The sequence below is a fragment of the Panthera onca genome, chromosome B1, assembly GCF_046562875.1.
Source record: "Panthera onca isolate mPanOnc1 chromosome B1, mPanOnc1 haplotype 2, whole genome shotgun sequence".
Lineage (NCBI taxonomy): Eukaryota > Metazoa > Chordata > Mammalia > Carnivora > Felidae > Panthera > Panthera onca.
In genome coordinates this window covers 153,006,837-153,021,296 of record NC_138342.1, presented here as the reverse complement: position 1 = coordinate 153,021,296, position 14,460 = coordinate 153,006,837, and the positions used below count along the sequence as shown (strand labels likewise).

General features: G+C 50.3%; 1 protein-coding gene across 1 annotated transcript in view; it reads right to left on the bottom strand.

Annotated features, from left to right (window-relative positions):
• The window catches only part of XKR6 (XK related 6), a 320,599-nt gene that overhangs the window by 23,310 nt on the left and 282,829 nt on the right, over positions 1-14,460 (bottom strand). Inside the window, exon 2 of the mRNA XM_060653718.3 lies at positions 3,698-3,894. Within this exon, the coding sequence (XP_060509701.1) occupies positions 3,698-3,894 (197 nt within the window). The remainder of the gene's footprint in view (positions 1-3,697; positions 3,895-14,460) is intronic.

Below are 14,460 nucleotides of genomic sequence, written 5' to 3'. Positions count from 1 at the left end.
CCTGGCATGATATTGGTCATGTCATCAAATGCTCATAACAACTTTTTGTGGTAGGTACTAATATTATCCCCATTTAAGAAACAGGAAAGCTCAGGAACAGAAAGGCTCAGTAACTCTCCACAGATCAAACAGCTATCAGATATCAGCATGGGAGTCACCCACATCTTTCTATGCTGCCATGCTCTAAGCAGTCACATGGCTGGAAGATTCCATGTCACCATGTCCCTCCCAGGGTAACAGACTTTCTTTAATATGTGTACATTTCATACAGCTTTTTATGGGAAAAAAGAAGGAAGGCATCTATTTCCAAACAAAATGGTCCAGTGATGAGCAGATGTTCTACAAGTTAAGTAAGAGGGAAATGCCAAGACCCCTGCAGTCTGTGCTCAGTGAGGGCAGGTTTCCTTCCTTCCCATTAATCCAGCTAATGCTACAGACCCCATCCTTGTCTTGGGAAATCACATTCCAACAGCAAAGATTGCCACTGACCTTTGTTTAGCCCAGCAGTTCCCAAATGTATTTAACCACGAAAGCTTGTTTGGAGAAACACCTATTCCACATACCAAACAAATGTGGGGGAATGCTTGCCTGACCTCTGAGTGAGCTGCTCACTCTAAAAGAGGGGTGTGTGGGAGAAAAAGCCAGGGACAGCTTCCCTAGGGCAAAAGCCCCACAGCAGCCTGATCCTTGTCACTCCAGCTCCTCTCCCAGGGTGCCTGCTTATGGCAGCACAACTAAGCAGCCCCTTGGCCTTCACGGACTTGGCCCCATGGGACTCCCACATCAAGAGGGCTCTTAGGGAGCAACATCTACTGCCCCTTGAGTTTCTTCTCCAGGGATTTCACATTCAGCTTCTCTGTGTTTATAATATGAGCAGCTATCATAGAAAGGGCAGTCTCAGCAAGGAGGCTGGGACAGGGATGACCCACAGAGCCAAAAGGGGTGGGGTGGAAATCTCCCTAGGATCTCGCCCACGCCACTCACCACCAGGCTCTGGAAATGACAAACACACACCCTTAGGTGCCCTTGGAGCTTGACAGTTTACAAAATGATCTACATGCATTACATTATTGCATCCTCCCTAAATATTAGGTAGTGCTGTCACCTCCTTCATTACACCAAACAGAAAAGGAGGCCTTGATAAGGTGAAGGGCAAGGTCCAAAATCATACCAGGGTATAAGTGGTGACCAGGATCTTGGTCTGGGATGAATGTCCTATCAGGAACTCACCCCCTACATCACCCTGCCACCTGTCCCATCTATTTGCGGTGCCTGGATGTGGGGAAGGGTGCAAGAAGGATAACTTTGCTTCCCTGGTGATTCTGGGGGTTGGGAGGAGATCTGAACAACCGAAACAACAAAGGACGGTTTAGATTGGGGTCTCGGCAACAGAGTTGGAAAAAGGAGGAATCGGATGGGAGAGAAAGAGGCCTTCCCCAGTCCCCCAGCAAATCTGTCCCCTGGAGCATGTTGCCCTGATCTGGGGAGGTACAGCCCATGGAAGGAGGGCAGTCTGGGTATGGGGGCTCCAGAGAGCAGGCAGGGTCACTGTGCCTATCACTGGGCACCTCAGCCCATCATCAGGGTCCCATGAGGACTCCCTCAAGACTTGCAGAGCAAGGCTGTGCACATCAGACCCTGCGACACTGGTGTTCTTCCAGAATCAACCCCCGAGTGGTTCTCTTGGTCTTGAAACAAATGGTGCTCTCTAAATGATGCACTTTTCTCCAAGGTTCAGAGAAGCAGGGGCTCCCGGGGCCTCGGCGTGGGCAGTCACACCAGATCATTGCCTAAGCAGATGGCCTGGCTCCGCGGGCACCCTGAAGACAAGGTCTCCATGTTTCCTAGTTTTTTCCGATGCCAGTGGCAGTGTATGTGCATATGAATGGGAGTCTATCCAAAAGAGAAGGGACAGGCCAGACGGACTACCAGCCCTGCCTCCCTCACCATGGCTTCCTGCTCAGTGTCAAGATGCCCCAGTGGAGCTAGACGTCTATTTAGCTCCTTCCAGCTCTTCTCCAGGACAGGTCACTGCAAACTCCACTGGACCCCGGCTCCAAACAGCTGATGCCCAGGGGCTGGGTGGTGCCTCCTCCTAACAGTGGGCACTGCCCACCAAAGTTTCCCACATTCCCCTTTCTCCTTGCCTCCGTGAGGGATTCACAAGACTGCAGCCGGTGCTCTGTGGGACAGAGGGATCTGCCCTGAGGCCTCTTTCCCTTGGGGGCACTTCCAGCTGGGGTTATGCTGATTTGGGGTGGGTAGGAGGATTCATCAGGGAGCCAAGCTCCCATAGGGTTGGGGTGTCTGTTGGCAGTGCAGTTGGGCTCAGAACTAGGTGCTTGGGCTCTAAATGTCAGGAATGAGTTCACAAGCTGAACAACTCAATGTTCTCTGGCTGGCCTTGGAAGATTAAACTCCTTTTCCGCACAAGTGACCAGGGAACTGGACATTGCCAAGGACTGGCCAGTCTGGAAAAAGTCAGGAGGCAAAGCTGTTTCACGAAGGCCAGAGCTTGGCTGCTCTTGACAGACCACAAGGTGTAAGGCGGGAGGGTGTGGAGTCAGGAACCTCTGGGCTGAGTCTTCTCAGCAACATTTCTGCTTGAATATTCCTAGTGTCAGGAAACTCACTACCTGCTGAAACACTCTTTCCACCACTGAACAGCTCCTGCTGTTTGAAATATCTGCCACATGTTGCATCAGTAACACTCTCCCTATAGCTCCCTCCATCCCTTTAGGATGGCCATTCATTCCCCTTCAAATGTTGGGATTCTTGCATCCCAAGTCTTCCTCAAACTAGACATTTCCAGTGTCCCCCACATGATGGGATCTTCAGCCCCTCCTCATCCTAGACCTACTGGAGCTCCAGTCCCCCTGAAACATGCTCTGAGACACAGCCATGCTGCTTGCAGTCTGTCTGACCATCGGTGACCTGGTGTTGCCTTGGCCAACAAAGTCTAACCTCAGAAGGGCTTCTCAGGCAACTAGGACGTGCCTAGAGACTTCCCACTGCTGCAGATATCAATGCTATCCCACTGGGCTCTGGGGGCTTCTGGGGCTCCTTGGAGACCATCTGGGGCCACAGGGGACATGAGGGAGGTGGGTGGGGTGCGCCTGGCTCTGGATCCCCATCCCTATCCAACTAAAGTAGAGCTATTTGAGCATGTTTTAAAATGGGGCTGCTACATAAACTTTGATTTCAAGCAGTAGCACCACAACTTACAAATGTCTAAAATCGCTGGTGTTGCCTATTGTGATTTAGTCTTAGGCCGACTCCGCTATCCTGTGTATGTGCAAACACTTCGGCTCAGGCCAGCACCAAAGAAAAGGAGGCACTCCTCCCAGATTGGGAGACACAGAGCCCTCTGTTCTGCTGCTCCCAGGGACATTTGGGCCCCTGGCTCTGCTCTGTTCATGAGAACATAAGGTCTTGAGCAGGTAGGGCAGCCGGCACATGGGTGTATGGGGAACATCTGTGCCACTCATGTGCTTTTGGTGTGGGCTGGGTCAGCATCACATGGGGGCCTGGGCAAGGTGGAGACTCGGGGATCAGGATGGGCAATGCCCACAGGATGTGCCAGGCACTGAGTGTGCAGGTGGCAGTCACCAAGTGGTCCCCAGACAGAGGGCAGAGCCCTGTCCCAGCCCAGGTCATTCCCCCAGCCTTCCGTGGGGGGTGGGTGTGGGACACTCACAGGGCAGCGTCTCGGCGCTGTTCTTCTGGATCATTATGCAGAGCTGTAGCACCAGTTGGGGGGCGCTCTCCAGGAAGGTCTCAAGGAGGCGCAACATGTTGACGTCTGCATATTCATACATCATAGCCCAGTAGAAGCGTCGCTGGTGTTCCTTCCGCCGCTGGCTCTGAATCCCCAGGTACATGGTGCGGATATACCTGCCGAGAGAACAGGACAGAACACACAGAGCGTGGGTGGGAGCAGGGAATGCGGAAGGGTCATGCCATTCCCCAAAACCAAGGCTTGCCTGTGCCGATGTCCCCTCCTTTGCTGTGAAGTTTTCCAAATGCTTGGACCAGGGTTTTTTCCAGACCACAGACAAGGTGCTAAGGCTTTGGAGTGAAGGGATTGGGAGTGGAGGGGGACAGGCCAGGGAAGGGGTCGTAAACAGGTTCTCCCCTTCCTGGTCTTGGTTTGCTCATCAAAAAAAAAAAAAAAATGAGAATGAAAGAGTGGGACCAGATGATCTCCCGGGGCCAGCCAGTGAAGCATCATAGGTGAGCTCAGAGGACGCATGACCTTTCTCACGTTCAAAACCCCAGGGGGAACATTCCAGCAGATATTCACCTCTTCTGCACAGCCCTGCACCCTCTCTGGGTGAGGAAGGGAAGGGAGTTAGCATTTGCGAGGCTCCTACGAAGTACCACTGGCTGGCTGGCCGCATGGTTCCAGGGTCCCAGGTGACCCGCAGGTGTAATTCCTATGTAAGACACATGGGGAACCGCTGCACCACACCTGTACAGGCTGCATAGCTGGATGGTGAACCGAATGGGAGCTGGCCCCAGACTGCCGGACACCAAAGTTTGAGCTCTACACTAGGGAGCCACGGAAGCTGCAATGGAGCCTTTGTCCAAGGGTGACACAGGACACAGTCATTCTGACCCTGTACTGACCCTGCTCCATCAGCAAAGAAAGTGGGTGTAGGGGGAGGGCATGGGCTCTGGATTCAAATGCGGACTCTGTCATTTGTTAATTGTGGGATCTTGGACTAATTACTCCAACTCTGTGTCCTTGTTACCCTTCTCTAACATGGGGAAAAGAATCATAGCATCACAGGGCTGGCGGGGAGATCAAGGAGATAATGTGTGTGGTGGACATGCATCCTGCATCCCCCGTGCCTCACTTATACCTGAACTTTAGGAAGCTGTCTTTAAACCACAGTCAAGGGGCGGATTAAAGATACATGTAAGTCATCCAGCGGTCTCTGAGGCTGAGCCCGGGCCAGAGAGGCCAGTAGGGCCAGGGCAAGAGTGAGGTTCAGGAAGCACGGTTTTGCAGGCCCAGTTAAGATCAAGAACATGAACCATAAACCAAGGGCCACGGCCAACAGACAGAAGCACATGTGTGACCTTGATTGTTCCCTGGGAATGCGTATCACTGTGCCCTTTAAAACACTAGCCTGCATCATAGGGGTCGAGAGAGCATGGTTGACACAATCCGTAGTCCCTGTTGTCTTCAAGCACTGTCAGGTGCCTACTTGGGGCTACCAGGCAGTCCCTTCTCTCTGCCCCCATCACCACCCCCAGCCTGGTCTCTGCCATCACCCCTCTTGCCTGAATTGAAGCAGAAGCCCCCTAACTGGTCTCCTGGGGTCCACTCTTGCCCCAGAACAACCCTTTCTTCACACGGCAGCCAAGGTGCTTTTTGAAAATCATAAGTGCAATCAGTCATCCCCAAGCTTCTTCCAACCCTCCCATGGCTTCCCATAATGCTTAGAATGCTTAGATCCAAATGCCTTGCATGGCTCATGGGGCCCTGCCTGCCCCTCCAGCCCCACCTCCCACTCTCTCTCCACTCCTTTCTTGTGTCTTTTCTGTCTCTCCTGGAGCATGGGAGCTTGTGTTTTGTTCACACCATTGCCTCAGTGCCTATGGATGTAGAAGGAAGACTGTCCTGTAGAAGGACTCCTGTCCTGCAAGGCTGAGGTGTCCTGGTGGGACAACACTGTCACAGTACTGTGAAGGTAGTCCATGCCCACATGTGCAGCAAATTCATGAAGAGCTTCATAAAGCCAGTCACTAAGAGGGGCTCTGAATTTCCCCGGAGCAATGGGAGGAGCGGGGCATTCAAGACCTTGTATCGATGTTACAGAAGCTCACATTTTAGAAGCAAAGATGCAAAAGCATGCATTTATAAAATAGTTTAAAGTGATGCTCCTCTCTGATTCCAAAATGGTGGGTCTCCCTCCTGAGCATTAACCATGTACTGGACTCCTCAATGAACAAAGGCTCCAGGGTCCCCTAGACTGTGCATTGGGACACAAAGCAGCCCCACTGAACCATTGGTGTGACCTACAACAAACACACTAGCAACAAGGAGCACCCATCCCACACCAGATGAGTAATACTATGTCTGCCTCTCTAGATTCCTAAGAGCCTTTGGGTGATGGTATCTCTGAAGAGACCCACCCTGGGAAGCTGGGATGGACACCTTACTTCCCTCCAGATGCGCTCCCCACAGTGAGCAGAGCAACAGTCCTGCTGAAGACTAAAGCAGGAAAGCCTGGAGGTGAGGACTCAAAGGCAGGAAGGCGCTGGGGTGGGGCCGGTGTGAGAAGGGCAGGTGCAGAAGGCCGGCCATCTGCTGGAGTCCCTGCCATGCCTCATGGGGCAGGTCTGGTTATTGTCATTTAACTCATGGGAAAAACTGAGGCTCGAGTGAAGTAAAGCATCAAATTCTGGTTCTGTTACAGATTCTGGCACTTACTATCTGTGGTATGGCCCAAAATCAAGGGATGAGGCGGGAGGCTTGGAAAAGGGCAGGGACATTGTTGTAAAGCTACGGGGTCACTGAGAGAGAGAAAAAGAGAACAGAGAGTGAGACAGGGAGACACACACACACACAGAGAGAGAGAGACAGACAGACAGACAGACAGAGGCACAGAGACACAGAGCCAGACAGAGAGACACAGAGAGATACAGAGACAGAAAAGCACATACACACAGAGAAGAAATACAGAAAGAGAGAAAGAGAGAAAGAGAGAGAGAGATGTGAGATGGAACACAAAGAGAGAGAGAGGAAGGAGAGGAAAGCAGTGTCACAATTTTGGGCCTGAAGGAGAAGACCAACTTCAAGAAGTCATGGCAAAGATATATTTGGGCAGGGGAGGGTTTGCTGTAAAGAGATATGATCACAGTAGTCTGGGAGGGGTTGAGAAGCAAGGGTGGAGGAAAGGGTCAAATTGGTCAGATCTGATGGTGGCCTGGGAAGGCAGAGCAGTGGAGGACAAAGGTGCACTGGCTGAGGTCAGGGCTGTGAGTCTAGAAACTCCACACAGCACCCAAAATGACCATGTGCCTAGTGAAGCCTTGGTGCCTTGGGTCTCACAGGTCAGATGTGGCCTCCATGACCCAAATCTGAGCTCTACCCACATGTGGCAGCTGTAACACACAATCCATAGGCCACAGACTCCCACAGGGAGTCTCTCACAGGGACCAGATCACAAATTTATACTCTCTAGGGGTACACTCAGACCACAGACTCTGCTTCTCCCAGCCTCACGAGGTGGAGGAATGATTATGTGGCAGAGCCAAGCCTACGCGTTCAAGTCCCAGGGCAGGGTCACGTCAACACTCAGATTCACCTAGCTCTGTCCTGCTAGGGCAAAAGGAGCACTTGATGTGTGCCCCCAACTCCATTTTCCCCAAGCCACAGGCTCCTGTGCCCCATCATTCCCATGGAAATGGAACGCAATGAGCCCAGGACATGCTGACTCAGCTATAATGTCTGCCAGAGAAAGCAGCCTTGAATTTTCTTCTGTGAGAACATCGCAAGGGATGGGAAGAAACAAAGGTGGGAGTGGGCAAAACCAGAGCCTCTCCCACTATGTTGATGAGCAAACAGATGCTGGCAGCCCAGAGTGCACCAGGATCAAGTCCAAAACCAAATCTGGAAATCATGCCTCCTGAGACACCAGCTCACACAGCCTCAACCCCCTGTAATGGGAGCTGCGTCACGGAATCCAGTTCAGGATTTCCCAATCAAGTGCCTTCTTTCACACCTTCTAGCTCCTGGACCCTTCTCCTCTGTCCTTGAGTCTCTGGGTCCCCGAGAGGCAACTGAGAGTACCTGTAAAATCCAGAGGGGGTCTAGATGACCTCTGGGGCCATCCAAGTAGCTGCCTCTGCTAAGGCTCCAGCCCCTGTGCGAAGACAGCTTTGGCCTGTGGCCACAAGGTGGCGCCAGACCCTAAGCGACGGGGGAAACGCTGCTCCGCGAGGTGATCTCATTCCCAGCAGGCAGCCTCCTAAGGCCTGCACCCTTCCATGCAGTAGCATTGGGGTGCAGGTGGCGCAGGCGAGGCCCAGAGCAGGGCCAGATGTGCCAAATCCCCACAAGGAGGGCTGCTGCTCCTCCAAACCCTCATCCCCGCCACCCCCCGCCCCCAACTTGCCTGGCAGATTCCAAAAGCTCACCATCCCCTGGACACTAGCTCAGGATAGAAGACATCCAAGTCTCTTCCCGGATTTGTTTCCACATCTGATGGCACCTGTCATGCCATCTCTCTCCCAAGAACATCAGATCATGAAATGCTTGGGTCTAAAAGCAGGGAGGAAGTGTGTCATGATAGAGCGAGGGCTCATAAAGCTGGGCGGATTTGGTCTACAGTCTGAAGGACCTGCATGGCCTTGGGCAAGTCCGTCCCAAGGCGGAACTTGTGCCATTCACCACCGCAGAGGGCAGACGAGGACCTCAAGCTTCCGCCAATGTTTTCACAACTTTATCCTTTCTTAACCGAGTGGCTTCAGAGAAACTGAAGTGTGCCCTAGCATCTTCATAAGTAATAATACCTGATGTCTGTGTGACACATGTGCCGGGCACTGTACTGAGCATTTTGTACCTATGAATTTATTTAATTCGTTTAATCCTCACAACAACCTTATGAGGTAGATGCAGTATGAGCCTCATTTTGCAGACGGCAAACTGCAGCAGTGAGGTTCTGTTCTGCAGTTTGCCCAGCTGGGTAAGTGGTCGAGCAGGGCGTCAAGCGGGCAGTCTGGCTCCAGGACCAGTGCTCTTAGCTCCCACCCACGTGCTGATCAGGGACAGACCGTCTGCCTCTTTCCTTCTGAACTTAGTCCAACTCATTCCCCTCACTACGGTGGAAAAGCAAACCACCTGGGCTCTCTTCCATTTCTTTCACTGGCTGTGTTACCTCGGGGAGAACATCTCCTAACCTCTTTGGGCCTCAGTTTCCACATCTTTCAAATGCCTGGGCTAGAGTAGGATCTCAGGATATGTTGAGTAAATAAATGCAGGCAAACATGCCCCCTCGGGGAGTCGCAGAAGCCTCAAATGTGTGTGAGACTACCTGGGAGACCAGATGGCCCAGAGGGCAGCTATTCCTGCCTCCTGAGGTGCTCCCCTCCTGTCTTTCCTTCAGCACACGCTGGTTATCCCAGCTCTGTTTCTTCCTCTTACTTTGTAAACCATGGAATTGTTCAAAGCTCCACATATCTGCCTCCAGAAGAACTTTCTAGTTCTCTGAGCATATTCTCACCTTTTCACCAGCCCTTTGAGGGAAGATACTTTGTTACCCTCTCTTTCCCATCTGGCACATCTGAGTCTCAGAGAGGTGGGGTGATTCCCCCCCAGGCACACAGCCAGTCATAGTTCAGGCAGATCGAAGATGGTCTTACCCAAACTATGTTGCCTCACTAGGAGTTAGCTATAGCTCTGCCTAAAACTGGCTAGGATGAGAAATAAGTGACTTCTACAAGAGGCAGGAGGCTGAACAGGTTTGCTGTCTGGGCCTACAGTCACATGCTGCTTCTGGTGACATTCTCAGAAACCGTATTTTCAAAGAACAATCCACCCTCGAAGCCCCAAATGATTTTGTGGGGCCTGCAACTTGACAATCCCTTTTAAGAAAAATAAAGCCTACCAAACATTTAGGGTAGAAATAGCACCCATTCTACCCTTTTTTTCCCAAAAAATTCAAGAGGAAAGAACACTTTCTCATTCATTTTATGAGGTCAGCATTACTCTGATATCAAAACCAGACAAACACTGTATAACCAAATAAAACTACAGACAATACCTTTCATAAACACAAATGCAAAAATCCTCAACAAAATATTAGCAAATCAATTCCAGTAATATATAGTAAGAATGATACACTATAGCCAATTGGGTTTATCTTGAGAAAGTAAGGCTGCTTCTATATGCAAAAATCAATCCCTGTAATCAAAGATATTAATAAGGCAAAACACGCTAAATTAATTAATTAATGCAGATAAAAGGCATTTGACAAAATTCAGCATCGATTCATGATTTTTAAACAAAGAAGAAATGCTCAACGATCTAGAAATAAAAGAGAACTTCCTTAACCTGATAGATGAAGGACACCTACAAAAACCCACACTTAATGTCACACTCAATAATAAAAGTTGAATTCTTTCCTCTTAAGATCAGGAGCAAGGCAGTGATGTCTACTCTTATCACTTCTACTCTGCATCATACTAGAAGTCCCAGTCAGTGCAATAAGTCAAGAAAAAGAAATAAAGTATATACAGATTGCAAAGAAGGAAGTCAAGTTGTCCCCATTTGAAAACGACACAATTGTCTAGATTGCAAACCCCAAGGAATATACAAAAAAGTTCACAGAACTAATTAGGAAGTTTAGCAAAGTCTCATGATACAAGGTCAGCATATAGAAATTCAGTATATTTCTATGGACTACTAATTAACAATTGGAAATCAAAATTTGAAATTTAAAAAATATATACCACTTAAGGGCACCTGGGTGGCTCAGTTGGTTGCGCATCTGACTCTTGATTTCAGCTCATGCCATGATCCCAGGGTTATGGGATCGATCCTTGAGTTGGGCTTTGCAACTGGGCATGGAGCCTGCTTAAGACTCTCTTTCAGATCTCTCCCTCTGCTCCTCCCCTACTCACACACTCTCTCTCTTGAAAAAAAAAGTGGTAGGGGCGCCTGGGTGGCTCAGTTGGTTGAGTGACTGACTTCGGCTCAGGTCATGATCTCACAGTTTGTGAGTTCGAGCCCCGCGTCAGGCTCTGTGCTGACAGCTCGGAACCTGGAGCCTGCTTCTGATTCTGGGTCTCCCTCTCTCTCTGCCCCTCCCCCTCTCATGCTCTGTCTCTCTCTGTCTCAGAAACAAATAAACATAAAAAATAATTTTTAAAAAAGAAAAAAAATGGTATATAAATATATAGATATAATATATATCACTTAAATTGGCTCCAAAAATTGAAATACTTAGGAATAAGCCTAATAAAAGATGCAAGGTTTGTATACTGAAGCTACAACACTAATAAAAAAAAGTCAAAGAAAATCTAAGTGATAGAGAGATATACACCATGTTCATGGGTTGAAAGACTCAATATAGTGATGACACAATGACAATTTTCTTCAAATTAATGTATAGATTTAACATGATTTCAATACAGATTCCAGCAGGGATTTTTTGCAGATATAGACAAGCAGATTCTAAAATTGATATGGAAAGGCAAAGGAACCAGAAGAGCCAACACAATTGGGGGGCAGGGGAGAATAAATTTAAAGAGCTCACAGTGCCGGATTTTGGAACTCACTATAACACTACAGTAATTAAGACAGGGTGTTGTTGGCAAGGACAGAGAAATGGATCAATGGGGCAGACAAAAGTCCAGAAACAGACTCATACATATGTGGGCAACTGATGTTTGTTTGAAGGTGCAAAGATAATTTAATGAAGAGAAGTAGTCTTTTCAACAAATGATGTGGGCACAATTAATCTTTCCCATGCAAACAACTAACTTAAAATGTATCAGAGATTGAAATGTAAAACTAGAAAACTTTCAAGAGAAAATCTTTGTGACCTTGCATTAGCAAAGAGCTCTTACAGAGGGCAGCAAAAACATGATCCATAAAAGAAAACAATCGATGCATTGGATTTCACCAAAATTAAAAGTGTTTGCTCTGTGAATGACATAAGGAGAATAAAAACACAAGCTATGGAATGGGAGAAAATATTTGCAAGTCACATATCTGATGAAGACGAGGGAGAACTTGTCTCCAGAATATGTGCAGAACTCTCAGAATTGCCTACTCACGAGAAGGAGGGTAGGAAGAACTCAAGCAAAGGAGATACAAGAAGGCTTCCTGCCTCACCTTCCCTGGGCTTGGCCCTGAGCACCTGGCCACTGAGGACAAGACTCTGCTGATGGACCCCTGGGTAGGAGGAGAAATGGCCGGGGGTGAGGGGGCATGGACTCACCCCCCAGGGGCTGCCCTGAGCCTGGGTAGGGGCTAAGTGTGTAGGAGCTATAAGGATTTAAGGCAGAGCTTGCCCCACAGGCCTCCCCCAGATGCCCTGGGGACAAATGAGCTGCTGAGGGAGCTGCTGGGGGGAGGCCAGGGGCCTTACCATCTACTTAGGTAGTGGACCCAGGCAGGGCGGTGTTAGCACGCCTAGCTCTCACAACTCACCTAGCACCTGGCTTCTTCAGGAACCCAATTCTGTGGGATCTTACATTCCACCCAGGGAGTGATGGTCACCTCAGATGGTGCCTCGGGCCTCCATCTGGCCTTGGTCCCTGAAACTTCCCTTAGGAAGGTAAAGAAAGACCCTTATAAGACGAGGGTGGCATACTGAAGCAGGAAGTACAAACGGGTCTTGTGGACACATGGACAGGGCTCCAACTGCACGTACTAAACCCCTAGGCCTGCCTTCCTCCTCTGTTTGCAAGTCTCCAGGCTCAGGGCCAGCTGGTGTCACTGTGATAAGGCTCTTCCTTCAAGGCTCATATGCGAGTCAGGGAAGGGCTGTGACCCCAGGAAGCCACTAGAAATCTGCTGGGCATATGCCAGGTGGAGGCTACAGCAGACCCTGCATTTCACCTACAACACACAGGTGTAGGGGGAGGCCAGGTGGGGAGAGCTGGCCAGGTTCTACCGGGCAGGGTTGGAGAGTGGCGGTGAGTTTCGACCGTCTTGCCTCACAGGCATCTGCAGACGCGGTCTGGTGGCAGAGCTGAAACAAAAGCACACAACACAGCTCCTGCCCTCCCCATGGGGCTCCCAGGGGCTAAGCGGCCACTGGTGTGCCACCTCAAGGAGTGCATCTTGGTTGACAGCAGTAACACTGCTTGTACCCCGAACGTACAAGACTTATACACAGAGACCATAATATTTTCCCCAGCCATGAGCTGATGAACCTATCCCCAGCCAGCAAATCCCCACTTTCCCTAGCTGGGGGGGGGCCCAGGCTCCCTGATCCTCTCCAACCAAGCCACGGGAAGGGCAGCTTCTTCCCTTCAGCCAGCACATGGGCTGTCCTCCTGGGCCCTGCACCAGCATGCAATTGGCTCAGTACAAATGACATGCCAAGGCTGAGGTCGTGCGAGGACACAGCCCTGGGCCTGGCTGCCAAGCTGCCAGGAGGCCACAGGGCTAGGCCACCAGACCAGGCTCCTCAGACACCAAGGTGTGGGGGGGCATGGTAAAGGCTCAGTGGCTCCAGCAGGGAGGCAGACCTCAATGGGGAAGAGCCCAAGGAGGGGGCCATTCCTCTTTGCCTTCATGATACCAGGGGCCCCTCTCTCCAGGCCCTGTTCTCTTTCTACCCTCTCCTGTGTCTGCCCTCCCTGCCTAAAGCCTCCCCCCACCAGCTGGACAGTATCCTGTCTTTCTGGCCCTTCTTACCTCACTCCTCTCCCTAAACACCCCTCCACTCACCCTTGCTCCCCCAAACATAGCCTCAGCCCTTCACTGCAAAAGGCTGTTAATTGCTCTTTAAGTCCCAAACTGCAGAATTGTCTGCAGGGTTGGTACATGGAGGCAGCAACAGAGGATAGTATAACAACAACACAAAAAGTCAGAGGAACTGTAATAGCCACTCACTCAACGTGCCTCAGGCCTGAGATGCTACCTGCATCATCCCATTTAACCACACCCCCTCCCCAACTACGTGAGACAGGCATTATTACCCGCCTCTGGAGATGGGGAAGCTGAGTATGGAACTTGCTGGTGTCACCAGCCAGGGTCTGCTGCCCCTGTGTGTGCCCTCAGAGCCTGTGAACCTTTCTTTGTACAGTGACCATGCAGCTGCTGGGTATGTGTGGGAATGGTAGTTAAGACCTGTCACTAGGGGATGAATCAATGGAATCTACTCCTGAAATCATTATTGCACTATATGCTAACTTGGATGTACATTTAAAAATTAATTAATTAGGGGCACCTGGGTGGCTCAGTCTGTTAAGCATCCGACTTCAGCTCAGGTCATGATCTCACAGTCCGTGAGTTTGAGCCCCACATCAGGCTCTGTCCTGACAGCTCAGAGCCTGGAGCCTGCTTCGGGCTCTGTGTCTCCTCTCTCTGCCTCTCTGCCTCTCATACTCTCTCTCTGTCTCTCTCAAAAATAAATAAACATTAAAAGAAATTAAAAATAAATAAATAAATTTTTTAAAAATTAATTAATTAATTAATTAATTAAAAGCAGAAAGACCTGTCATTCCTGTGGGACCCTAAGCCCAGGAGAGAGCCCAGCTTTGCAATAAAATTGTGTCCTCAGCCCCCCGGCACAGCACCTAGTACACGGGAGGAGAACATCTGCTGACTGAATGAGGGAGCAGGGCTGGGCCTGAGTCCCCACCTCTGGCCCTCAGAGCCCACCATCTGTGTGGCCATGCTACCTGGTTGCTCCTGTGCTCCCTGAGGTGAGGAGGCTGGAGAGGCCAGTAGGCTGAAGACCACCCCAACCGACAGGGTCTTGGCTCACC